Below are 28,000 nucleotides of genomic sequence, written 5' to 3' on the forward strand. Positions count from 1 at the left end.
GCGGTGACGGACAGGGCAGGGGCGGGGCCTCTCGGGGGCGGAGTCGGACGGCCCGAGACCGAGCTGTGGAGCTCAGCTGAGGGGAGCCTCCAGACGCCGACCCGCTCCGGCCGCCGCCTGCCAGGTAACGGCCCCACGGGTGGGGGACAAGGCTGGATACCGGGGGGCGGCTGCAGGGCCCGTCCAGCCCCTCGAGAGCGCTGTGGGCTCCGGGGGGAGGCGGCCCCGGGCCCTGACTCGCTCGGTCCGGGTGTGGGGTGCGGGGCCCCGCTTCCCACCTCACAACGGCGCTCGCCGTCAGGCGGCGCAGCCCCCCCACCCCGACCTTCCCTAGCAACCTCCGTATCCCCGGAGGCGGCACCGTCACGCACACCCCCCCCCGTACCTCCGCCCGGCACCGCCACAGCCGCAAGACCCGCCGCACCCACCCCCGCCGAGCAGCACAGCAACCCGCTGCCCAACAGTCCCCGGCCCCTGTACATCCCCTCCCCCCCAGCGCAACAATCACCCCGACACCACAAGGCGCCGCACAACTTCCTCCCCTTCCCCAACCGGCGCCACAGCACCAGCACCGCACCCCGCCCAACAACAGTGCCCTTCTCCAGGCTGCACCAGCCATAACAGCTAAATAATTATCCCCCATTCCCGGCAGAGCAGTACGGTGTCCTGCAGCGCACTACACCCCGCACAAACACAGGCTGGTTGTGGCTATTAGGGGAAGCTGGCTTGCGCCACTGGGGTAGTTTCATTTCCTGTTGTGAATGTGGTTTAACTTTATTACTATTCTACCCCCGACACATATATACAAACTACCCGGCCACCAAGAATCACTCCTAACCTCCTGTCCACCGCAAGATAAATAGTACCTGGAGAATCATTCCTTGGATTAATCATTCCCTAGCCCAAATTTAAGAGGTACAGAGATACCTCTTTGGGACCAGTTACCCCTTTGTTCCTCCACTCAGCATTAATACATTTAATAGTTTCAGCTACATAGTCTCTTAGGTTAATAATCTTTCCATCCAGCAGCAGTTGCCTCTCTTCCTGACCAGTCCTCCCATAAGGTAAATATAGGGAGCACCAGACCTGGGATCTGTAAAAACACGATAATACTGCTGAGTGTCTAAATGATGAGTAGGGAGAAGAAGGATTGCCTGTGGGGTTGCTGCTGAGGGTTTTTTTCTTGCTGGCTCCCCCTTGGTAGTATGGTAGCTGTGACTCAGGCCCACAGGACTTTTGTGTTTCATGTCAGCTGTTTCCTTTTATTTGTTGTCAAATAGTGCTTCTGGTAGAGCCTCATTCTCAAACCAGACATAGGCTGACCCTTTACTGATTGGCTCCCAGCAGTCCACATGACCAGTATCAGCTGTTAGACTACTCTCTTCCACCCCCTCCCTTCGGTTTTCTTTGTGTACAGTTTAGGTTTAAATAATAGAGGCTGCACTGTATGTTCTGGGGCTTGTGGCTATGAGCAAAGGCAGTAGCGCATGCTCTTGCAATCTGCAGTGGGTGCTCCGTGAGAAGGATTCTAGTGCTGCAGTAGTGATGCTGTTGCTCTAGCCAGAGCATAGCTCGCTGCCAAATATAGCAGCAGTCTGAGTGACTAAAAACATTTATCAGAGGGGAGCAGGCCCTGTGTTCCTTTTTTATTTTATTTTTTTTGTCTTCTAGAGTTTGAACAGTCCACATTCATTAAACTGTATATGAAACAGGAAGAACTGAAACAGAATAATCTTAACTTGCTTTTGAAAATTAGTGTGGTAACTGCAAACCTTGCGTATATAACATTCCTTTTTTCAAAACTCCCTTCCAAGTGTGTATTTTCTACCATTGGGAAAAATTCTGAGGTAGTTTTACATCTACAGTTTAGGTTTCCTTTTTTAAAAAAAAGTTAATAGAAATAATTTCATGATTTAAAAAATTGTAAAACTTTATTGTGGTTCTGTGTGCAAATACATGTAACTCCCAAGGAGATTACATAGATTCCTGGAGCTCTATCTGTTGCTTTTTTGGGTAATGTTGATCGCTGATTTGGCTCCTGAACCACTGAGGTCCAAGTATCACTACATTACAATGCAGCAAAGAGTCCTGTATCTGACGAAGTGGGTGTTCACCCACGAAAGCTCCTGCTCCAATACGTCTGTTAGTTTATAAGGTGCCACAGGACTCTTTGCTGCTTTTACAGGCTACTCCTATGATATGTTACAATGGTGAGAGCTAAACAGGAAGTGTTTCAGACTTAGCTGTACATCAATAATGTGCAATCGGTTCCTGGAGCCTTCAGGTTCCCAGCAATTCACTCTCCATCTTGATACAAATAGTCCATACCATATTCTAGATGATGTCAGCGCTGGGCCACACTGCAGAACATAGCTGGTTACAGTTTACTCTGCCCCAAAGACTACGACCCAGAACATAACTGATATTTTAAGAAGTTCTCTCTTTCTAGAGAGCCCACAAACAGAAATGAGTTAATTAAGGCAGACAAATGTGTAGAGCTGAGCTAATACCCAAGTCGTTTTAGATAAACTTAGCCCTTTTTCAGAAACAAAGTGACAGTTTAAATTCTTTAAGGAAAAATACGTGTGAGGGGTTTAAACAATATTTACCATCTTTGCAAGCCAAAGGGGGGACCCTGACAGTAGCACTGACTGAAAGCAATACTGAAATTGTTTTTTTTCACTGTCCAAAATGAGTGAAGTGAAAATACCAAAAGGCAGAAAAGTTGAAGAATAAATTACTTCTAACATTCTTTGATCTGATGAGTTATGTATTGGGATCACGATTAAGGAAACTTAGTTAAGAAGACTGTCAAACAATAATCCCTTTTATGCAGACACTAAATATGGCAAACGGGGGGGAAAAAAGTGTGTTTATAGCATTCAGGAGGGCTTATCATGCTTGTTATCATTTCTGTAGCTTCAGGTAATACTCCCAACTGTTTAACCATTAACAGTGTCATTTTCTTTGGTTAATGACCCAATGTATTGTCTAATGTGGATATAAACTTGCTGATTTCCTTTCTCCTCTTTTCTCCTCCCATGTCCCTTGCCCTCCTACCATGTGACCCGGTGTAGCCCGCTTATGATAAGACATTCAGCATGTAGGAAGTAATGGAAGTATTTTATGATGAACAATCATGCTGAAGTGAAGTGCTGTCTTGCAAGCAAACCTATTTCCTGACCTTTCAGACTTCGGATATGTGGCTATGTGAGGCTTCATACAATCCAAAAAGACCCAATCCTGAAAATGACTCTGCATGGGTAGACCCGTTTTGTCTGCACAGAGCCCTGTTGAAGTCAAAACAGCTCTGTGTAGATCTAGCGCAGGGGTCTCAAACTCAAATGACCACGAGGGCCACATGAGGGCTAGTTCATTGCCCGAGGGCCGCATTACTGACACACTCCCCTGCTGCCCCTGGTCCTGCCCCCACTCCACCCCTTCCGTGAGGCCTTGCCTCTTCCCACCCCTTCCCTGCTCCCATTCCAACCTCTTTTCTTAAGTCCGCACCCCAACTCCACCCCCTCTCTGCCCCAGAGGGTGTATGATGGGTGTGGTGGGGGCTCAGGGCAGGGAGTTGAGGTGCAGCAGGGGGCTCAGGGTGCAGAAAAGGTGTGGGATGCAGCAGAGGGCTCAGGGCCTGGAGTTGGGGTGCAGGAGAGGTGTGGGATGTGGTGGGGGCTCAGGGCAGGGAGTTGGGGTGCAGAAGGGGTGTGGGATGCAGCAGGGGGCTCAGGGCAGGGGGTTGAGGTGCAGGCAGGGAGTTGGGGGGGTGGGGTGCAAGAGGGCTTCGGGCTCCGGGGTGGCAGTGGTGCACACTGGGCCCAGGGCAGGCTCCCGGGCCCGCTCCGGGAAGTAGCTAGAACCATGTCCCTGCGTCCTCCCTCCCCCGGGGGCCGCAGGGCTCCGCGTGCTACTTGCTGCTCCTTCAGGTACCTCTGCTGAAGCTCCCATTGACTGTGGTTCCCTGTTCCCAGCCAATGGGAGCTGGGGGTGGGAGACGGTCCCTAGAACCAGGTTAACAAGTGGACTTCTCCCTCTGTTTCAATCCCCCTCCCCACCCCCCCTCCCCACCCCCGCAGCCAGCTGCAGGGACGGGATGCCAGCTGCTTCAGGGAGCGGCAAGCGGCTCGAGGGGCACAATCCTGTGGGTGTAGTTTGCTCACCCCTAGCCTGGAAGTGGGCTGGGGGGGCGGGCCGCAGGAAATAGCCCCGCGGGCCGCGTGTTTGAGACCCCTGGTCTAGCATTTACCTACACAGAGCCATTTTCAGGATTAGGGCCTTAATGATGTGCGGCTTTATGTTTCTGCTCCTGTTCGTCCACCCCTCCACTTTATAAAAAACATTTGTTTAAAAGCATCTTTTCTGTTTACGCCTTTCCAAAGCCTCATTCCATCTGTCATGTGAGATGTTGAAACAGCCTTAAGTAAACCCCGTGTCCTTATTTGACAGCTGACTCTTTTATGTGAAGTATTCGGTTTCTTCAGTGCTAGAATGATCTTGGTCATCTGATTATTAAGAATTTCACTGCAGTCATATTAAAAGACAGTCTTATCTTAACAAATTTTGGATTTGGATCTCTTTCGTCTGACATGGATTTTCAAGAGACTAAAATATTTATTCCAAGTGTTTTAACTCTGGAAGAGATTTTAATTGAGGCAAAGAGGGAATTAAAAGTAATGTCTGTATATAAACACAAAATTTATGATACCTAAATTAGTATGAGAAAACCAATATAGTTTTGAGTAATATATGGCATGCTTGTTTCTTTTTTTAAAAAGGATCTGTTTTAAAACAGTATAGTGCTAGAATTTGAAAAATACTTTTGTTGCATCTTCCGTACACAGAGCAAAATGCAATATCAAGATTAGGTTAAGGAAACAACAAAGAAATAAAAACATACTAAATGTGAATGACAGACATGTACAAGATATTGCCCTGTAGTTTGTCTTCTAGTAGTAATTATTAGAAATTAAAATGTCACTTTTAAGCATTAGTCATCTTTTCTAATGTTGTGTGTCTATAGAAATATCTTTTGTAAACTTGTCACCCATTACTTCCCCTTTTTTAGTTTTCAAAGTATTTAAACATATTATAAACTACAAATTTAATTCCCCATAGATTAACTTTTTCAAAAATGGGCTTCAGCCATTGTGTGTGATGCAATGTAGGGTGTGCCTGAAAGCTCCATCAAGCAGGTAGGATAGCAAGACCAGAAATGTTACTGGTAGTCTCAGACAAACTTGCCAAATACTGTATTTCCCTTTTCAGTCTTTATTGGGAACCACCACAATTTTACAGCAGTATTTTTAAAGTTAGACAAGTTTCCCCTCTAAAATAATCAATTTGTGTGATTGGGGGAGGGGTGGGCAGGTGTGTGTTTGTTTGTTTTTTTTTCTTGCATTGGGTACCTAGTTAGCATGATGGTATTTAAAAATGACATTAGGTATATAGATGAAATATTACACTATGAAGTTTTGATGATATGACTCCTTTAAATTTTAGAGCTTTTATCTACCCTAAAATCTTCCTGTGTGTAAGCAAATTTTTAGTGGCGATACACTGTCGAAATATCTGAGTCCCCTTCCTGCCAGTAGACATCATTTCTGCATGTTTATATGTGAATACTGTTGTTCATCTTTTTACCGTTTTGACTGAAGACTTATTTTAAATGTCTAATAAAATATTGGTGTTTTCAGAGTGAAGATTAGTACTGTTTGGACACTGAAGTTGATTATCATTCAGATGCCTATTTTTATTTAAAATGTGTAATACTTTGTGAAAGTTGCTGAGGGGCTGATTCTGGAGACTAAAATTCACTATTCTTTTCCCTTAAAATAATTTTCAAACTGAATACAAAATAATAATGTATGTGCACTTAATTTTTGCTCATCAAAGGCACTTGAAAAATCAGGGAGGAAAGGTGATCTTTTGGTTAAATGTGTTGAGACTTAGCCAGAAATTACCTATGGACTTCCTGTGTCACATTGGGAAAGTCACTTCATCTCTGTGTCTCCTTTGCACATCTGTAAAATGGAAGAAATATCTCTACCCTGCCGGGATATTGTGAGGGCACATACGTTAATGTCTGTGATGCTGTGCTGATGTGGGAGGTGATCGAGAACATGGTAATATGAATAATAATACAAGTCAGCTGAGCTATCTTCCAAGTTCTTTGATACAGGCTGTCTTGTTTGTTTGCAACATCAAACACTATATTGACTCACTAGGGCCATGTCTACACATGCTTGTAGATTGGCACTGCTGCAATTGATGCAGCAGGTGTTGATTTAGCGCAGGGATCGGCAGCCTTTGGCATGCAGCCCGCCAAGGGTAAACCCCCCACCAAAGGTTGCCGATCCCTGATTTAGCGGGTCTGGTCATGGCATCTACCTTAAAATTCCTGGCTCAGCTTTCTAGAGCACATGCATAATATCTAATAAGTGTGTTATACCTGTTCACTTTTGTTCCATTGCCTGCTTCAGCTTGCTCTGTCCAGCATAAGGATGCATGCATCATGAGGGGCAAGTTTATACCCAGCTAGCTGTAGCCAATTATTGTAGTTTATTATCCATTTATTGTGTCATATGATTAATCAATATGTCATAAGAATATAAGAACAGCCATACTGGTTCAGACCAAAGGTCCATCTAGCCCAGTATCCTGTCATCTGACAGTGGCCGATGCCAGGTGTCCCAGAGGGAATAAACAGAACAGGTAATCATCAAGTGATCCACATCCCCTGTTGCCCATTCCCAGCTTCTGGCAAACAGAAGCTAGGGACACATTTCTGTCCATCCTGGCTAATAGCCATTTGCTAGATCTATCCTCCATGAACTTACCTAGTTTTTTTTTTTTAACCCTGTTATAGTCTTGGCCTTCAGAACGTCCTCTGGCAAGGAGTTCCACATGTCAGAGAAAAACAGAGTTCTCACTCTCTGGTTGTGTGCAGCAAAGTTGGATACTTTATTATCTCTAGCAATTGCATGGAGGGAGAGCTAAACAGATCTCTCTCTGACAAACAATTACAGCAAGCATTTATACTTTTTGTCACAAACAATGTGTAAGAGCTGCATTTTGTTTATACATTGGTCATCCTGATATCTTATTTCTCTCACCAATTTAAACTATAGTCTACATTCCATACTTATCTGACTCAAGGTTGCAACAACTTCTCACACAGTTCTTTCCCACTCGCCTCACACAATCCTTGTTTCTACACATCTCACGTTATTAGGGTTACAGCTTAGCCTGACAGTTGCTCACAGAGGGGACTGTTTGTATTGAAATTCCCTTCAAATCCCTGTCAGTTCTTTCTCTACTTCCACATCCCCCGCTTTTGTGCTTCTAGCACAACTAACATCTTTAAACCTCTATTTGCATCAAGCCTTGGATTTCAGATTCTACATCAAATGCTTCAACCTTAGGGTTTTGACTGGATGCAATGACAATGCATGATTAGCATGGACCTGAGAGGTATTACTATTATCACATCCTTTACAACTACAATAACATAATCTTAAACTAAATAACAATACAAACAGTAACATTCCCATGGTAATAATAGGATGGGGTTGTTGTACAATTTTAGTCACAAAGTACAATACATCATGCTTAGTACATAAAGTCGACACTCTATAAGCTGTATGAAAGGCATTCTTTTCAACTTGATATATATTTTGAAGCATATGAATTTGCCCTTGTAATTCAGAGATTCTTTGAATCTCTGATAACAGTGAAACCAAATTTTGAAACCGATCAGGTACTAAGCTAGTCCACTTAAAGGGTATCTGAAACCTAAGGGCTACTCATAAAGCTTTATCCGCAGGCCAGTAAACAATGACTGCCTGCAGAAGTAGTGAGATTAAAATGTATATCACGCAATGTGGTGGCTTCAACATACACACTTTTTCAAACTAATAATAGCTGTAAGTGTCCTGTCAGGGTAGTTCCTTGTCCCCTATCCTCCCAGCAAATGTTGTCATGAACAGTGACAACTTCTCCTGGCTTCAGTTTACATATACACTGAAGCTGTGGAGGTTGTAACGGCTAAAATGTCCATTGACTCCTTAATCCCATCCAAATAAATGTCAGTGCTCCTGGGATAACACTAGACTAAAAATTGATTAGGCATACCAGGTGGTCTAATTTCCCTAATGTCTTGGTGAATTACCCAATCTCACATGCATCTTCCCCACGGACCTGGCAGAATTTGGTATGTGGGAGCCCACACCCCTCCAACCTGTCCGTATGCTTGGAACGAGCACTGTGAACGTCCGCATCTCCACCCAGAAAATCTCCAAGTATGTCTCCATCGCCACAGATCACATGACACTCCTGAAGTGTTTGTAAGGGCAGTGGGCCACGCCTGGTGCTCTAGATCACTCCGAATGGCCATTAGCTAGTCATTCTTGAATTTCTGAACAAGCCAATCCCACTGCAATACCTTCCCATCCTCAGTGATATTCAGTACTATCTCTGCCAATAGCTTCTGGGTCATTTCAGTACAAGAAAAATTTCCAGTGGCAGAACACGGAGTCTGATTATTTACTAATTGGGTATCCAAAACAATAAGGACTCCTTTCTCCTGACATACTACAGATCCCTGTAATGGCTATTATATCAATTCCATTATAAAACCTTAATTTCAGATTCTTGAAGCTACATTGTAATGATGTCATACTTCTGTCTTAGCTGACTAGTCTTTTTCCACTCGATTGTTCATTTATATGGAATATTCTGAACCTTAAAAATATTTTTCCAAACAATATTTAAATAAATCACTGAAGTGTGAAGGCCTTGGCCACTGGATTTTATCAGATATATGGCATTGTATGTATTTTGATGCGTTATACGGGTAATAGTGTAATGGAGGAAATGGCGGGGTAGTGGCAACAAGGTGCCTTTGGTATTTGTCATTTAAAATTCAGTTAAGGAGGGCAATACATGCTGAAGGTACTCATCCAAAACACAGGGCACAGCCTGTAGAATAAACCCCAAAATCCAATCAATACCACATTCCCAAGCATCGGTCCCACAAGTTTCTTCCTGCCAGTGTATAATTCTTTGTTCTTCACCAGGGTCAGTTCTTAATGTCTTTTGTAGTTAGGAATTCCTGGACTTTGGCAATTTCAGCAGAACGAGTATTTTCTTCTTTCCTGACGCAATCGTGGCTCAGCATCATACAGGGGAGAGGTTACTAGCACATCACCCTGTAATACTTTGATTTCTGTAGCAAATACTGAATGCAGGTTAGCTCTATCAGTGGACCAGGGAGAGATTATGAGCACATCACCTTGTCCTTTTCTCCTGCTGTCCAGAAGGAGGAAAGAAATACCAAAAGAAGAGACAGGCTGATCAATTATAGGAGTGGAATTATCTCGAGGCAGAGGGGCCTTCTTGCAGTGAGAAGCATGGGTCCAGGCAGTCAGTCCTTGACACTTAACAGCGGTGCTGGTAGTTAGCAGGACTTGGTAAGGGCCTTTCCAGTGTGGAGCCAGAGCAGTCTTTCATTGATGGATCTTATGTAGACTCAATCTCCTGGTTTCAATAAATGGCAGGGCCGCTAGGGTCTTTAGGTAATGCTTCTTTTACATGTGAGAAAAGAAACCTGACACATTTAATTAATGCCTGGCAGTGTTTGCAGTTTCTACAGCTGCTTGGGCACATTCAAGCCCCTCTCTAGGATAGAGAGGTGAAATGATCTGGACTTGAATCCAGAGTGAATACATCTTTTGAGCCTCTCCATGTGGCTCACTGAGTTTCTCCCCCACCTAAGAGAATGTGGCTCCTGTGGTATGCACCACTTCTCCTCCCGGGAATGACAGTGAGTGCTGGAGGGCCATGGGAAGGTAAATGAATTTACTTGGGAATATGAAGACAGAAGGTCTGGTACTGCTGCATCTCCTCTATTTAGCAATCTTTTTTAGTTTTCTCTCTCACATTTCAGGAGTGGTTGGAAATGGTGCTGAGACAGTATCCAGACTGCTGGAACAACCTCTGATAAAGTGAGTTTCTATGTTCAGGTGTCTATTGCCAAAATAGACATCAGCAGTTGGTGTATTTTTAGGTGATTCTCTGTGCGACTAAAAATTTCTCAATTGTTACCATGCTTATAAAAGGTTAATAAAGTTTTATTTTGCATTATCTCTTTCTGTCATCTGTTGCTTGTGTGGGTGGAATGGGTAGAGCAAACATCAGTGAAGTACCCCCTTAGGTACCTTGAGTCAGTACGCGTCCAGTAGGTGAATAGCTTCATGAGTGACAGCTATTTGCCCTGAGCTGACACGTGCAATTCACTTCCTAACTTTGTTCACTGTTACTTTGACCAAGAGGTTAAAAGTTTCGTATTCTGTTACTGACTCTGAATCACTTGATTCAGAATATTGATATTCACTTGAATATTGGGCAGCTAATTTAATGTTTGTTATGTTAAAATCTGTAAACTTTTCCATAAGGACATTGCATACTTGCACACACTTATTAGAGGGTGATGAACAACTGGAGGCTGCATAGCTCCTTTGGGGAAGGGCTGGGGTACAAGAAGTCTCTACCTATTCCTCAGACTCCTTTGGAGTCCTTCCCTGTAAATGTCCGATACCTGATTCTGGTGCTAGCTTCCTCAAGAACAGCATGGAACTGGCATGATTCTTGATAGCTCTGCTGCTGCCTCCAGGGTTATGAATATCAGCAGAGAACTTGAACTACTGTGAGAAGCCCATTGCAGCTGGACTGGTTCTTCTTTCATTGGAACCTTGTTTTTTGTAACTGGAGGTCTAAACTTTTTTCAATGAAGACATTAGTTTCTGCAGAATTAAGTCCTTAGTCTCTAATATTCACTGGAGAGAGACTTCACTCCCACTGTGAGCATGAGACAATGAATAAATATACACCCCATACCTCTTACATGAAAAAAATAAAGTTAGACCATTTATATTGGATGATATTGTACCTTGCATTTAGGGACACTGGATGCTAGTCAGGAAGGCCCAAAGGCAGCTTTTTGCCTCTGCTGTATGGTTTCAAGACATACTTGACTATACTCCAGACAAATTCCTTTGCAGGGCTCAGCATCAGTATGTATGAAAGGGCAGCCAGCCTTTGTCCACAGCAAAATATCCCCTCAACTTGTGTGTTCTGCAGGTAAGTTAGTGCTAAACTGGTGCTTACCTGAAAAATTTCAAGGAAGCATCTCAAATGCAAATTCATAGTTTTCCTAGGGTTTTCCTGCTCCTTGTTAGCAGTACAGCTTGTCCAGGATACTCAAGATCAAATCATCTTTTTAAGGCCTTTCTTTTAGCATTCATTTGGTAATTCTGTATTTCACCTTAATTTCTAGATTTATATATAATAACCTAAAGAACTGTGCATGAGAAACTTCAGAGCAGTTCAACTAGGCTCTCATTTACTTACTAAAATTGAATTTTTATTGAGTAGTTATAAAATCCAGAGCCCAAATAAGTATTCCAGATCTTTATTCTTGCAATAAGGCTAAAATTTGTAATGGGGAAGATAAGTGTGTGGATTTTAACTTTAGTAAGGAATACATTAATTGCTAGTCATAGATTTTGAGAGACCCTTATGGTTACCTAGTCTGACCTCTTGCATAACAGGCCATAAAACCTCACCCAGTAATTTTAGCATGAAATCCAAAACTTTTGTTTGAGTTTAGCATATCTTCAAGAAAGACATCCTGTCTTGACTGAAACTTAGTGATGGAGAATCACATCTCTAGGTAAATTGTTCTTATGGTTTAATTACCTTTGCTGAGTGCCTTATTTCTAGTCTGAATTTGCCTAACTTTAGCTTCCAACTGTTGTATGTCATTGTGCCTTTTTCCTATTAGATTACAAAGTAGTTTGTCAGAAATCTCTTCCCCATGTAGGTACTTTTACAACATGAATAAGTAACTTCTGAACCTTCTTTTGGATAAACTTAAATAGGTCAAGTTTCTAACTATACGGCATGTTTTCTAGAGCTCAAATCATTCTTGTAATTCTCTTCTGAGCCCTTTCCAATTATTCAACATCCTTAGATGCTAGAACATGGTGTCTTTCTCACTAATGCTGTGTGTAGAGGTAATATGAACTCCCTACACTAGCTAATATTTTCTGCTTATATTTCCAGGGATTACATTCACCTGTTAGCTAAGAATTGCACTAGAGTTTCCTGTTTAGTTGGTTGTCTCTGCCAAGTCCTTTTCAGTGTCTGTTTTCAGGAGGCAATCATTCATATATAATTTTTTTTTGTTGGGTTTAAGAAAACTCAGGGCCTTTATCCTTTTCCGCAATACATAAACCATGGGTCACACGATGAAATGAATAGTGAGCAGGGTAATACAAACAAGAGGAAATACTTTTTTACATAACTGACAATTAACCTGCGGACTTCATTGCCATGGGATGTTGTGCAGGCCAAAAGTATAACTGGGTTTAAAAAAGAACTATAAGTTCGTGGAGGATAGGTCCATCAATGGCTATTAGCCAAGATGGGCAGGGATGATCTCGCATTGTGCTATGTTAAAACAGATGTTCAAATGAGCCCTCCTTTCCAAGTGATCCAGCTTATTCTGTATAACTGATCTATCCCAACTATTTAAAACTCCACTAATTTTGCCATCTGCAAATTTTCCCAGCAATGATTTTATATTTTCTTTCAGATCATTGATAAAGATACTGAATAGAATAGAACTGAAATACATGTGGCGCCCCAATAGAAACAACACCATTAAATGATGATTCCCCAGTTAATTTTTTTGTGATCTATCAGTTAACCAATTTTTAATCTATTTAATATGTGTGACATTGATGTTATTGTCACGGAGTCCTTGGGCGATGCTCTGGAACTGCTTCCCGCAAAGCCAGTAAGGACTTTGGGGAGGCTCCTCTCCTTGGAGCAGACTGTTTTCAGGGCAAGAAGCTCACATGTCTTCACCTCCTGGGTCTCTCCTTGGATCATTCAGCATCCTCTGCCCCTCCGTGCACTTCTCACAGTGAGCGCGCCCCAGCGGGGTCCTGGGGAAGCCACAGGGTCCTGCACCCCCACCTTGCAGTCAGATGTGACTCTCAGCCAGCCAGTAAAACAGAGTTTTATTCGATGACGGGAACACAGTCTAAAACAGAGCTTGTAGGTACAATGAACGGGACCCCTTGGCTGGGTCCATTCTGGGGGGCAGTGAGCCAGACCCCCATGTCAGCCCTTCACTCCTGGCCCCCAGCAGCTCCAGACAGAAAACCCCACCAGCCCCTCCTCCTCTGCTCAGTTCCTTTCCTGGGCCAGGAGGTCACCTGACCTCTTTGTCTCCAACACCTTCAGTTGGCACCTTGCAGGGGAGGGGCCCAGGCCATCAGTTGCTAGGAGACATTTAGGTGCACTGGCCCTTTGCTCTGCTAGATACTTAAGAACTGCATAGGGGATGCTGAGGCACCAAAACAGTATTCAGAGAAAACATTAAGAACATTCCCAGTTCACCAAAGTTGTATAGCGTTTTTTTTGTTTTTTTTGTTTTGTTTTTTTTACTACAGTGCCATGAGGGACTAAGTCTAATACTGTACCAAAGTCTAAGTTGGTTATGTCCACAGTTTATCATCATCCATACTTGCGATCTCATCAAAGAGATCCATTTTTTTAAAACAAGACTTGTTTTCCATAAAGCCATGTTGATTGGTATTTGTTATGATACCAGCCTTGAATTCTTTACTGATTGCATCCCATGTCCACCTTTCCATGCTTTTGACCAGGATCACTGTCACGTTAACTGGCCTGTATCTTCCCAGGATATCCCATTTGCCCTTTTAAAAATATTAGCACAGCATTAGCTTTTTTTCAAGACCTCTGGAACTTCCTCAGTATTGCAGGATATGTTAATGATCAACATTAATGGTTCAGAGAGCTCATTGTCCAATTCTTTTAATACTCTTGGACGCAAGTTATCCATTTTTGCAGACTTAAAAATATTTAACATTAATAGTTGCTCTTTTACATGTTCTTTAGTTACCATTAGAATACAGCATTTATTATCATTGTAAATTGTGAATACACCATCCAGCTTCTTTCCAAATACAGAAGAAAAATATTTATTGAATACTTCTGCCTTTTCATGATGATTTTATCATTTTTGTTCAGTGTCAGGCCTGTACCATTGCTGGGATTTCATTTATTCCTGGTTATATTTAAAGAATTCCTTCTTGTTGTCATTTTAAGCTTACTGGCTGTGGATTTTTTCACAGCTTCCTTTAGTTTGCTTTATCATTTGTTTTCATTTCCTGCATACTGGCTTGTACTCTTCGCTATCAGCTTCACTGTTTTTCCATTTGTTAAAAAATTTTAAAACTTTTTTATTGCTGCTTTTACTTCCCTTCTTTTACCAAGTAAGATAAAACCATACTAGAAAGGGATATCTTGCCACTTAAAATTCAACTGTAATGCTGAAATTGTTTTATCAAGTAGAGAGGCCTGCTTTATTTACTGTTTAAAAGAAGCACGGTACATGCTGACTGAAAAGGAGATGCAGATTCTAACACTGCTACCTTGAAGTTATATATACTTAAACAGTGAATAAGGTTTTTGGGAACCATGTAATTCAAACACTTTAATACACAAAACCTGTGGTAAAATACTTCTGTTCACTAATAGACTGCTTACTTCATTACCAAACAAACCACCTTACCATACAAAGTGGCAATACAAAAATACAAGAAAATCATTGCCATCTACTTTAAAAGTATGTTTTAGGCGAGAATGGTTGTGAGAGTTCTGTGTTAATTAGTTTTTCATGCCTGTGAAGAAACTTATTTCCGTTTAGGGGAGAGAACCTCTAGAAACAGAAATCTGAAGTGGGAAAATATTTATTTTAAGATTCACCATATCAGATCAGACCAAGTGTCCAAGTTGTGTGTCCTGTCTCTGGTTCTCCGATATCTGATCTTCACAAGAAAACCAAACACCTCTCACACACAATGTACCAAACTCATTGTGCAATGCAGTAGTAGGGGGAGAGAAGAAAGAGATTCTCTTCTGATTCCTCTTGGTGACTGGTTCTTGACCTGAAACATAAAGAAAGCAGTACTTTAACTAAGCTTGTATAAACAAAAGTTGTTTGGTTGTAAAGCTTCTTTGAGAGAGAGAGAAATGGAAATAAGATAAATGATTCAGTAACAATCCACTTTAAAACATAATTCCTCTGTTTGATACAGTGTTATCCTTCATTATCTCCTTTTGCTGTTTGGGTCTCTTCTGTGCATACTTAGTGGCTAATTTTCAATATCTTGGCAACTTCAACACAACTAACTTACTTTAGTTCCTTTTTGCAGGTTAGGAGAATTGCTCAGCTACTTTGTTGATGATACCTAGAAATACCCAGGGTAGACATATAAACATTTTAAGCTATCCATTTTTTTAAAATAGAAAATGTTTATATACAAGCTGTCTACTTCCAAAGCCTCTGGAAGGTGGGTTGATTGTTACATGAAATAGCATCTGAAGCTTAACTACACTATTATGTATGTGAAGCTATAGTGTTGCCAGGTTCTGCAACAGGCAGCAAAGTATTGAGGCCCAATCTGCCTTACTAGAGGAACTAAAGCATCCTGGATGATTTTTAGCATTGTGTATAAAAGTGAAGCATAACTACATGATTGCATATGACAAATTGTGACATGCTTGGGACATGACAAAATAAGTATTAAAGTGCCTCAGAAAAATTAATCTGTAACCATCCTGCTGATTCACAGTATTACCACAGAGGTAATACTAAGTGACTTATCCAAGTGTTGACTTAAGGGCTTGGCTACACTGGAGAGTTGCAGCGCTGGTGGTGGCTTTACAGCACTGCAACTCACTCACCGTCCACACTTGCAAGGCACATACAGCGCTAGCTGTACTCCACCTCGGCCTGGGGAATAATGACTGCAGTGCTGGTGATGCAGTGCTGCTCCGCCAGTGTTGGCCTTCAGAGGTATCTCAGAATGCCTGTTCAGCCACTCTGCTCATCAGTTCGAACTCTACTGCCCTAGCCTCAGGTGACCTGCCCTTTAAATGCCCTGGGAATTTTAAAAATCCCCTTCCTGTTTGCTCAGCCAGGTGTGGAGTGCAATCAGTGAATCTTTCCAGGTGACCATGCCTCCACGCGCCAAACAAGCCCTAGCAAACAAGCCTAGTTGCTGGACCTCATCAGTGTTTTGGGGGAGGAAGCTGTGCAGTCCCAGCTGTGCTCCAGCTGTAGGAATTACGATACCTTTGGGCAGGTATCAAGGGCCATGCTGGAAAGGGGCCATGACCGGGACGCGCTGCAGTGCAGGGTTAAAGTGAAGGAGCTGCGGAGTGCCTATTGCAAAGCCCGCAAGGGAAACTGCCACTCCAGCGCTGCTCCCACGACCTGCCGTTTTTACAAAGAGCTGGACATGATACTTGAGGGTGACCCCACTGCCAATCTGTGGACCCTGATGGACACTTCAGAGCGGAGGTGCGGGGGGAGGAAGAAAGCAAGAGTGAGGGTACTGGGGTGGGGGGAGACACCCCAGAGTCCCTAGAGGCATGCAGCCAGGAGCTCTTCTCAAGCCAGGATGAAGGTAGCCAGTCGCAGCAGCCGGTACTTGGTGAAGGACAAACAGAGGAGCGGGTTCCCAGTAAGCATCTTTTAATTTCAGGATGGAGATTTTTTGGGAGAGGAAGGAGGGTTCTGTATGCATGATGTGGAATAGCGAGGGGTGAGAGGACCATTGCTGCACACAGGCAAGCTGCATAGGGGCCAGGGCAGAATCCACATTGCTGTAGAAGATCCTCCCGCTCTACCCAGGTGACCTGCAGCAGCGAGATATCTTCCAGGATCAACTCCTGTGGAAAATGTTGGGAGAGTGTTCAGTGTAAGTGCCCCCTGCAGCTGTTTCCCCAGCGCACAGAAACTCTGAGGACAGTACAGCCCTGAAGCAATCAGTCCCCCTTACTCACCATTTCGGGGCTCCTGTGGGTTATGTGTGCTCTCTTTGGTATGGGAAAATTATGCTATTGTGAAGAATGTTACTTCTTCACTGTGTGGGAATAACTGTCTGAGATATAAACAATTCTGCCTCTGTTAAGTGTTGCCTTTTTTGCCTTTCCACAAGCAACCTTGAGTTCTCAGTTGCCCGTGTTATCAACAGCTCAAAGACTCCAGAACCTCTGGAAGAAGCCATGAAAAAGCAAAGACCTGCTGCAAGCAGTTATGGATCACTCAGCCACAGAGAATCCCTCTAGTCCTGCACTTTTTGAAAGGGAAAGCAGGATCCGCCGGAAACATGCAGCGGCCAGGAAGAAAAGCACAAAGCAGCTGATAAGCATCCTGGCTTGCCAAGTGGACTCTATCCAGGTGCTCGTAGCCATGCAGGCAGAGCACTATTGTGCCGGCCTCCTCCCTCATCCCAAAGCTCTTTCCCTTGTGCCCCAATGTCAGCTCAAAACCCCCTTCCCCAGCATCCAGGTTCTTACCACCACCAGTTGCCTCCAACACCTGTACGTTCACCAACCAGCCCTGAGAATTACGACCCTTACCCTCTGCACTCAACTCCCATCACCATGCAGTACAACCATTCTGAAGTGCAGCAGTCATTGCACAGCACTCCAGGCAGGACATATTCAAACCTGTGACTGTACAGTTCCCCACCCCACCCCCCTGCCCTTTTAGGTCCCAAAATGTTGTGTGTCTGTCAATAAAGTTATTTTCTTTTCAATAAATGAATTCTTGGCTTTGAAAACTGTCTTTATTATTGCAGAAAGTCAAAGATACCTTACCCCAGGAAAGAAACAGGCACTGCAAATCAGCTTAGGAAAAACAGATTCCTGCTAACATTGTAACCACTGCAATTCACTCCTGTCCAAGGCACCAAACATTACTGTTGGTTTTCAGCCTCAGATTCCTCCCTCAAGGCATATCTAATCCTTGAAGCCATGTGCTGGGCCTCTCTAGTAGCCCTGCTCTCTTGCTGTGCAAATTCAGCCTCCAGGCGTTGAACCTCGGAGGTCCATGCCTAACTGAATCTTTCACCCTTCCCTTCACAAATATTATGGAGGGTACAGCACGCGGATATAACCGCAGGGATACTGCTTTCCCCCAAGTCTAGCTTCCCATACAGAAATCGCCAGCGCCCCTTTAAACAGCCAAAAGCACACTTCACAGTCATTTGGCACCGGCTCAGCCTGTAGTTGAACCGGTCCTTGCTCCTGTCAAGCTTCCCTGTTTATGGTTTCATGAGCCAAGACATTAATGGGTAAGCGGGGTCTCCAAGGATCACAATGGGCATTTCAACGTTCCCTACTGTGATCTTCCGGTCTGGGAAAAGAGTTCTTGCCTACAGCTTCCTGAACAGGCCAGTGTTTCGAAAGATGCGTGCATCATGCACCTTTCCAGACCATCCTGTGTTAATGTCAGTGAAACGTCCACGGTGATCTACAAGCACTTGGAGAACCATAGAGGATTACCCCTTCCGATTAAGGTACTCGGATGCTAGGTGGGGTGGTGCCAGAATAGGAATATGCGTCCCATCTATCACCCCTCCACAGTTAGGGAAACCCATTTGTGCAAAGCCATCCACAATGTCCTTCACATTCCCCAGAGTCACGGTTCTTCTTAGCAGGATGCGATTAATGGCTCTGCAAGCTTGCATCAACACTATTCCAACGGTCGACTTGCCCACTCCAAACTGGTTCCTGACCGATCGGTAGCTGTCTGGAGTTGCCAGCTTCCAGATTGCAATAGCCACCCGCTTCTCCACCGTCAGGGCAGTTCTCAATCTCGTGTCCTTGCGCCGCAGGGTGGGGGCGAGCTCAGCACACAGTCCCATGAAAGTGGCTTTTCTCATCCAAAAGTTCTGCAGCCACTGCTCATCATCCCAGACTTCCATGACAATGTGATCCCACCACTCAGTGCTTGTTTCCCAAGCCCAAAAGCGGCGTTCCATGGTGCTGAGCATTTCCGTGAATGCCAGAAGCAATTTAGTGTCATATGCGTCAGGCGACTCGCTATCATCGTCGGACTCCTCATCACTTTGTATCTTACGGAATAGCTCAACTGCCAAACATGATGTGCAGGCAAGACTCGTCAGCATACTCCTCAGCAGTTCGGGCTCCATTTCCCACAGAAATTGTGCTGCACAGAAACCGTTGAGAGAGTCAAGTTGGCGCCAAACATGGACGGAAAAACGGATTGCTGGGATGTGAAGCAATGCATCATGGGGCGTTGGGACAGGAAGCAGAATGACCCGCACCCTCAGCCCCCTTCCTACAACGCACGGCGCCAAAATGGGATGAGGTGCTCTGTGGGATAGCTGCCCGTAATGCACCACTCCCAACGCCGCTGCAAATGTGGCTACACTGCAGCGCTGGTAGCTGTCAGTGTGGCCGCACTCCAGTGCTTTCCCTACACAGCTGTACGAAGACAGCGTTAACTCCCAGCGCTGCACACCTTCAAGTGTAGCCAAACCCTAAGATGGATGAGTTTTATTGGAATGGCATGTCAGGGCATCAGTAGAGAGAATAAATTCTTAGATGGGGAGGGAGCATAGGGTTTTGAATAAAAGAGCCACAATCATTACAGCCTGAGGCTGTGGTTCGCAGATGTGAATTACTGTTCTTTGCAGGCTCACTCACTTGAGTGACTACATCTGATTGTACTGCTATTCCTTCCTGGTTCAGAGCACTCCAGTATGTCCTGCTGTGCTTATCTCCTTTCCTTGTTCTACTAACATATGGCAACAAAAGGAGGAAATGGCCACAGGCAATTGTGTGTAGAGTGGCTATGCTGTGGAATAGCTGTTTTGCAGAAGACTGCCACTGTGGAAATGCCTTTTACAGTATTAAGTACTTTTCCAGGACTGTACAAGTGTTGGAGGGCATGTTGTGTTGACTCTTATTTGTATTACAGTAGGGTCCATAGCCCTACTGTGATCAGATTGGGGCTTCACTGTATAAGGTGCTATATAAACACCCAGTAGAAGGACAGTCTCTACCCTGAGGTAGTTCCTTTTTTCTCTTGCACTGTCTGAATGGAGCTTCACAGCTTTGTTTGGCCTTGACTGCCCAGGACCCTGATCCTGTAAATAGTTATGATTTAGTTAACCTTACAGTTATGAGTAGTACTGTTGAAATCAATAGAAAGAGAGACTAGTCCAGTGCTTAGTGCTTGATCTGTGTGACCTAGGGCAAGTCACACATGTCTACACAGCAATAAAACACCCACAGCTGATCTGGGTCAGCTGACTCAGGCTGCGGAGCTATAACATTGCAATGTAGATGTTTGGGCTTGGGTAATCCCGCTAAGTAAAGTGTATTCAAGATGTGAGGAAAGTGACATGGAGTCTGTTAATGAAGAAAGCTCTATGCTGTTTCTTCACCCACTTGGTAGCTTAATAGCTTTGTTTACCTAATAAGTAAAAATGGACCTTTGTGCTTTTTTTGCATGAAGACCAGGCTAGTCAGAGAATCACACACATGTTCCTTTGTGTAAGGCAGACCTGTTCACCAGCTCCCTGGTTCAAACACATTTTAAACATGCCTGGTTTAATCACACTTTAGTCATAATCCAAGCATATATCCATAACTCTTAATACACACTGTATATATGCATCTTCTAAGAATATTAATGATCAGTGAGTTATTACTACAAAGCATATTTTGTGCAGAGTACTACAGTAGTATGTAGGGTGTGACTACAGGGGTTCTTAGGGTCACAGTAGGCATTCACTGTTTTGCTATAGAATTGATCATATACTCCCACATTTGATCTGACTTGTCTAGAGACTAGTCCATTTCAAAAGACAATAGTTGCAGCAGTATTAGATACAGGATTCCTAAAAGCAAAACAATGTTGTTGTAAAATTAACTGGAGCTCCATCCAGCTCATATTGAAGATAATGGAGGTTTTGGTAGTGATTTCTGTGGAAGTTAGATTGGGCCCCTACATACATTATTACCCAGAGTACTTTACCATCTCACAAATGCAGTATTGGCTGATCTGGATTTGGAGTCTGGAAACAAAGTTTAAAAATCTATGAAAATGCACAGATCTCATTTTCAAAAGCAGTTCCTTGACTTGCATGCAACAGACTTAAGCAGACATTTAAACAAACGGGGCTCACATGCTTTGCACTACAAGGGTATTTTAGAGAAGAGGTTCTCAAACAGTGCCATCTGAAGCATTGATAGGCTGCGCAGTGCTGTCATATGGTGCTAATTCTTTACTTCTGCTGCTAAATTGCACTAAAATACGGCTAAAAATGCATTTCTTTCCTAATATTACTGCTCTATATAAATAATTGCTGTAGATGATCATAGCATATATCCATGGTCTGACCACTTCTTTCCATATTAATGCCAATCGTACTGAATGGGAGGTGAGATGTCTGAAAGAATCTTACATTACCTTTCATGCTATGAAAATGTTTGAAAACCCATGACTTTTTCCCCCAGTTTTGTTCACTAACTGCACACACTATTTTCTTAATATAATAAACATGTATGGTTGGATAGTCAGGGAAATTTTCTATTTAATGCTGCCTTTTCCTGTCAATTCCTTATTTTTAAGGAATAAAGCGTATTTGCTTTTAAAACATAACTGCATCATTGATCAAAATGCAACAAAACTGTGTCGGAAGTTGTATAATAAAGTTGTATAATAACAAATCAGTATACAAGTGCAGTGAAGGGCATTTTTTCTTTTTCAATAAACAGATTTGTTGCAGGCTTTCAAGGAGATTTATAAAAGCTAATGAGAAAATAACGTCAGTATTATGATAAATATCTCAACTTATTATTATTTAATTGTATTACCATAGCACCTAGGAGCTCTAGTCATGGACCAGGACCCCATCGTACTAAGTGCTGTACAAACACAGAACAAAAAAACAGTCCCTGCCTCAAATATGAGACAAGACAACAGGTGGATACAGACAGACCTATGGGGGAGTACAGAGAAACAGTGAAGCAATATTGGTCAGCATGAAAGTGGTCTATATAAGAGGTCAATACCCTTTGATATGCTATTTACATTGATAGCCCATATTATATAATTAATTTACAGGTACCAGAAGAGAACCTTAAAATCACATAAATGCTTTATCTATACTTGAGGTACTGATAATATTTTCTTCGGACTTGAAACAAATACATCCTTCCAACTTTCTAAGGTTCAGGTAAACATCTTTATTTTTTGATAGGTCATCGTACCTCTCAGTGAATAGAATGAAAACCTTTACTTTAAGTTCTTACATCATATTATTGGAGTGTCTTACAAGTTTAAACATTTTTCCCAATTATCTTGGGTATCTGAACTTGCTCTGCCATGTAACATTTCCTTACTAAATAAATAAAATAAATACACACTAAGTTAAATGAAGTTTTTAACTTCAAAATAACATACAGTGAGATTTATTGTCCTTCTAATGAGCTCAAAGAGAGTTTCATTATTGTAGGCCAACTGCTGTGAAGAATGTGTCCTCTTATGATCAAGGCCTTGAATTTGATTTTTTTCCCATGGGTAGCAAACGTAGAGAGCTGAGTATGATATGCTGTCTAGTACTGTGTATTGCTGAGTAGCTGCTGTGTTCTCAACTGACTGAAGCTGTTGATCCTGACAAAGCGCCACTGATAGGTATGATAAATTGCAGTAATCAGGAGATAACAAATGCATGTATCACTGTGGCCAAATCAGTCTAATAGACAAGGGTGCAGTCTTCAGGCTACCCATAGGTGCAAGATGGCACTCTTAGCAATTTGGTTATTTGAAGTATCAAGGAGTCCAGAAGGACCCCAAGACTTAACTGACTTAATGACTGGAGAGTTGATTCTTTTGCTAGAGGAGGATGGTACGGATGTGGCAAATCCTTTCGAGCATCTCCCTCTCCCTACCAGCATAACCTCAATCTTGCTTGAATTTAGCTTCCGCCTACTATGTTAAACACCATGTTATGCACACATTCTTGTATTGACACCATCTTGGTCCTCCTTGAAGTATTTCAGGCAATTGACTGGGTAGGATTTTCATACCCAGTGCATAGACAATTCAGTTATCATATCAGTTGAATTGGCCATGTATCAAGTCTGATCAAACTCAGAGAAATTCTTGTTTTATAATGGAAGTGTCAAATACCTGTACTAACATGATGGTGAGCTGTGACAACACAAGTGTCACTCTAATGACTGTGGTGGTCACCTTTTTAAAAACAAACTCTTATTTTTGTTCTACCAAAAATCTGAAGGAAATGAGATTTAAAAATCTGATTTAAAATTAAGGGTTAAGGATTCAGCTTGAGCCACATACAAGCAAGGAAATTACAAGATGAGGTTGCTCTGGGTTTCTGTGTTTCTCCCCTCCCCCTTCAAATATTGTGGGGGGGTATAAGCTGCACAATGTTGATTTAAGTCAAAGGGAGAGATTTAGTTAAAAGCTGCCCACCATTTGGAAATTTTACAGAGTTCTGATCTGCCAGCTGTATATTTCCTGATTTCTTCATAATGCATTCCTGATGGGACAAAAGAAAATTTAGGAGAGAGCCTCCTGATTTTGGTTAGGTTCTTATTCTCTATTTCTATCAGGGTTAAGGAATAAAGGATCAACACAAACAGTAAGTTCAGTATTTAATAGATCATAAAGAGTTTATATATTTGTCAGCTGAATTGCCCTGCAATGTGTTCTGGCCATATGTCAGAGGAAGTCTTATGTGAATTTGCTGTATGGATGAAATGTCTCTGTTTGCTTTCAGGTCTTGAGTCTAATTTTAAGAACTTATAAAAATGGGCAGAATTTTCCTGGACCATATTGGTGGCACTCGTCTGTTCTCCTGTGCAAACTGTGATACAATCCTGACCAACCGCTCTGAGCTCATATCAACTCGCTTTACAGGGGCCACAGGAAGAGCCTTCCTTTTTAATAAGGTTAGTAAGAAATTAGATGACACGAGAGAGAGCTTCTTGCTTTTGAAAATCAAGTTTGTGGGAGGGCTAAGAATCGATCATCATGCTAACTGTTAAATCTTTTTGGATTCAGTTGAATCCTGCTGTTGTGATTTTTGTTTAAAGAGTGTTGTATTTTTTTCTTTCTAATTTGCTCTTTAGGTCATTGAAATTTCACCATAAATTGCCTAAACTAATGGAGTTAATGCTTGAAAGGCTACAGGGAGGATTGTGAATTTAGTATCTTGCCAAAGTGCATGCAGTTAAACTTGAAGTATTCTGAATTCTATAATGTAAAGTTCAGGTTCAATGTAATAATACTTTTTATGCAGGGTTCCAAAGAGATCTACATTCATTTTTTGTCTAATCTATTCCAGATTTTTATACCATGCCTATTGCTATAATATCTTTAAACTTCACAACACCATTGCAAGTGTGTACATAAATACTGTGCCCATTTTACAAGCAGGTATAGTGATGTACAAGTTGGTATCTTGACTAAGATCACAGAGTTGGGAATGAGAATAGAATATGGCTCCCAGTTGGGTAGGGGGGGCGGTGTTGGTAAATATTTATGTAGAGACCAGGTTTTTTTAGGCTGACTGTGGTTTAATAACACAGATTTTCTGTGCTTTCTCAGTAAATACAGCCAGGTAATCAGGGTGTATTTTCTTGAAATTGACCAGCAGCAGCCAGATGTTAGCAACACTTTTTTTGTTAGCATAGTCCTCCCAGGTACAGGCAAAAAGTGTCTTCAGTTAGTTATGCGTGGTTTCAGAAAGCACTGCTGTGGTGTGTGCAAGTCTTTTTCCGTATATTGCAGGGGTTCTCAGACTGTTGTACTGGTGACCCCTTTCACACAGATTGATCTCTGCAACCCCAACTTGCATCACTATAAAGTATCAGATTATTTAAATGGATCTCCATTACAATTGTCATAAACATTGTTACTTTTCAGCAAGTTATTTAGGTAACTAAGCATGTGGAACTAGTGTAAATAAGGTACAGGTGGATTTTTTTAACTGCTAGGATTAAGGAAAGGAAGGCATGCATTTGTATCGGCTCTAAAAGGCATACACTTGTCAGCTCACTCAGTTTATCTTTCTCAAGAGGTGAGATTTTTCAAAAGTATCAAAGGGATTTAAGAGCACATTTCCCATTGACTTTTGTTGAAAGTCAGTGGGACTTATGCCTCTAAATCTCATCTTAATTTTTTTCCTGAAAACAGTTTTTAACTCTAATATTCCAGTGACTAAATTGGCTAATCCATTCCTGTGATCACACCCATTGCTAATAATGGGTTTGGTATCAAGAAATTACTTCTGACATCAAGGGGTTACTAAACCAGGGTTAGGCAACCTATGGCACGCGTGCCAAAGGTGACACATGAGCTGATTTTCAGTGGCACTCACACTGCTGGGTCCTGGCCACCAGTCTGAGAGGCTCTGCTTTTTAATTTAATTTTAAATTAAGCTTCTTAAACATTTTAAAAATGTTATTTACTTTACATACAACAATAGTTTAGTCATATATATTAGACTTCTAGAAAGAGACCTTCTAAAAACGTTAAAATGTATTACTGGCACGTGAAACTTTAAATTAGAGTGAATAAATGAAGACTTGGCACACCACTTCTGGAAGGTTGCCGACCTCTGTACTAAACTGTTGCTTTGTGAGTAGCTTTATCTAATTGCTATGTCTTAGTGGGGCAAACTAAATAATACTTCGCTCTTAGGCTTTTTGTAGCAGGAGCTTGCTGTGCTTCACAAACAGTGTAGGCTCAAAACACTCTTGTGAGGTAAATCTCTAAAAGCTCTGCCTTCACAGGCGACAGAACTTTGGTAGTTTCACCTGTTATGCTTCTGTGCCCAATATGCACAGTGCTACAGGCTCTTCACTTAGACGTTTTGTACTTTGACAGAGGTGCCTTGGATTTCCTAGTAACTGGAAAATGGCTTTAAGAAACTTGCCTTCGGTAGGCTTAACCCTTCTTCTCCTCATCCCTTTTATATTTTTCTCAGGTGGTAAATCTGCAATATAGTGAAGTTCAAGATCGGGTCATGCTCACTGGCCGCCACATGGTTCGAGACGTGAGCTGCAAGAACTGCAACAGCAAACTGGGTTGGATCTATGAATTTGCCACTGAAGACAGCCAGCGCTACAAGGAAGGCCGTGTTATCCTGGAAAGAGCTTTGGTCCGAGAGAGTGAGGGATTTGAAGAGCATGTTCCATCCGATAATTCCTGAAGAGATGTCAGCCTCTTTTCTGGTTTTCTTCAGTGAAACTCAAAAAAAAAATAAAATAAAATAAAAAAAAAAAATTCTACTTGTATACACTGTCACCTTAGCATCAGAGTTGGATTCATTGAACTATGGACTGGGAAAGATTGAGAGAGAATTTCAGATGGAAACTTCCTTTCTTTATTCATTTAATTTTTACTTTTCTCCCAGCAGCTGTTTGTAGAGAATGTTGAACAGATGCTGTAATTTTTTTTTTCTCCTTTGCATTTACATCTCTTAGATCTGAGATTGTATCTACAGCTAACAGTGGGCTGAAAGGAAAATAATCTGGATATATCTTTTGTTAGAGAAATCATTGATTTTTAGTTCATATAAACTGATATATCAGTAGAAAATTATTTTAAGTCAAAAGGTGTTTTTAATTTCCTTTCCAATTTTTGATCTAAGTTTTTAACTTTTTTACCCAGTCCTTTCACCAGATATACTAGTTTAAGAAAAGAGATCTGAATTTGTGACGAGTGCAAAAGGTTCAGTGTTGGTACGGCTTGTGCTGGCCGTTGTGCCATATTCTTGTTGAGGTTGATCGGTAGCACAGAGCCCATTCTTTCTTGTCATTCTTGACCCAGAAATGTCACCAGTCCTCATTTATTTGTATAGTCCCTTTCACCATATAATTGCGATTAGAAGCTATTTTTGAAATGGGGCAAAATGGCTTGGCTTTTTTTCTTTTAACTGATGTAACTTATAAGCATAGTAATAATCTAAAGTAATAATTGTCTGTTTAGTCTTGTGTTGCTTGAAAATCAGAAGCTGTTTGTAATGAAGGGGTTTACTGAGTAACTACTATTGCAGTAGTGAATGTGTGTGTTTTTTTCTTTTCATCTCTACTAACCTCGTTAAGTAGACAAAGCTATTGCAAATCTTAATTCTTGTTCAAATGGCTTTCTTTTTTAACCCAAGACTTTGTGTTTAAAACAGAGCTACGGGGAGGAGGAGGAGAATGCTAGCATGTGCATTCATGCATACAGCATACAACCTGCAACTTTTTTAAACAGCTTGTTTTCAAATGCTGTTTCTGGTATTGAAACTCTTATCTATTTCCAAAATGTTGTTGCATCTTTCTATTGTGATGTTACACCTTTTGTTTTTCTGACCAGCAGAACAGGCTTGCCTGGTTGTAATTACTGACTTGATTCCTGCTTCCTTCCTGTAGAAGTCAACTATTTTAAGATATTGAAATATTACTTACCTCTTGGCAAAAGTGTACTCCATTATCTTTCTTAAGGGTGCCCAAACATTGTGACTTGGAACCACACTGACAACTTGCTAAGAGCCCAATGGCTGCACCTAATTTGAATGTTAGTTATGTACTGTTCTTTATCAGAAATAAATATGCATAGATATAGTTTCTGCCTGAACTTTGATTTTTGTTAACCAGCAACTAATGTTTAACTCCACTAACAAGCAGTGTCAACAAAACAAGGCATCCATAGGCCCTATCTCTGATCTGAAACAGCAGACAAGAGGGTGGGAGGGGTCATATTCCAGAGGGTTCCTTTGGCCACTGGGCTGTGTTTTGGCCACTCCGTGACTTAAATCTGTCACCTATTAAACTTAAAAGTCGCTTTACTATAGAACTATGTCGCTTAGCGGGAACACAATGTAGATGCACATACCAGAACTATTTTGAATCAAGGTACATAAACAGTAGTGTAACTTGTGCCTCAAGTGAGTCAGCTCTTCATGAGCCCAAAAATCACCATTGGAGTGATTCTCTGCAGTACTCTGTGTCCTTTTGGTGTTACAGTACAATAAAATGTGTATGGTCCTGAATTGTCTCC

At 42.1% G+C, this 28,000-nt stretch overlaps 1 protein-coding gene across 4 annotated transcripts; it reads left to right on the plus strand.

Annotated features, from left to right (window-relative positions):
- Positions 1 to 19: 19 nt before the first annotated feature.
- Positions 20 to 27,992, plus strand: YPEL5 (yippee like 5). Of its 4 annotated transcripts, XM_030557353.1 has the most exons (4): positions 20 to 124; positions 9,950 to 10,007; positions 23,730 to 23,901; positions 25,941 to 27,992. In XM_030557353.1, the coding sequence occupies exons 3-4, from the start codon at positions 23,761 to 23,763 to the stop codon at positions 26,163 to 26,165; spliced, it is 366 nt and encodes a 121-aa protein (XP_030413213.1). In that variant the 5' UTR covers positions 20 to 124; positions 9,950 to 10,007; positions 23,730 to 23,760; the 3' UTR covers positions 26,166 to 27,992. The 4 variants fall into 4 exon arrangements, with proteins under 4 accessions (XP_030413213.1, XP_030413212.1, XP_030413214.1 ...); XM_030557352.1 differs by lacking the exon at positions 9,950 to 10,007; XM_030557354.1 differs by lacking the exons at positions 20 to 124; positions 9,950 to 10,007 and adding an exon at positions 22,049 to 22,160.
- The last annotated feature ends 8 nt before the right edge of the window (positions 27,993 to 28,000 follow it).

The sequence above is a fragment of the Gopherus evgoodei genome, chromosome 3, assembly GCF_007399415.2.
Source record: "Gopherus evgoodei ecotype Sinaloan lineage chromosome 3, rGopEvg1_v1.p, whole genome shotgun sequence".
In the NCBI taxonomy this organism is placed as follows: domain Eukaryota; kingdom Metazoa; phylum Chordata; order Testudines; family Testudinidae; genus Gopherus; species Gopherus evgoodei.

Bases quoted from the DNA above. Each gene is read 5' to 3' on its own strand.
- YPEL5 (XM_030557353.1), top strand. From the start codon at position 23,761: ATGGGCAGAATTTTCCTGGACCATATTGGTGGCACTCGTCTGTTCTCC. The intron at 23,902-25,940 runs GTTAGTAAGAAA...TATTTTTCTCAG, and splicing joins GAGCCTTCCTTTTTAATAAG to GTGGTAAATCTGCAATATAG.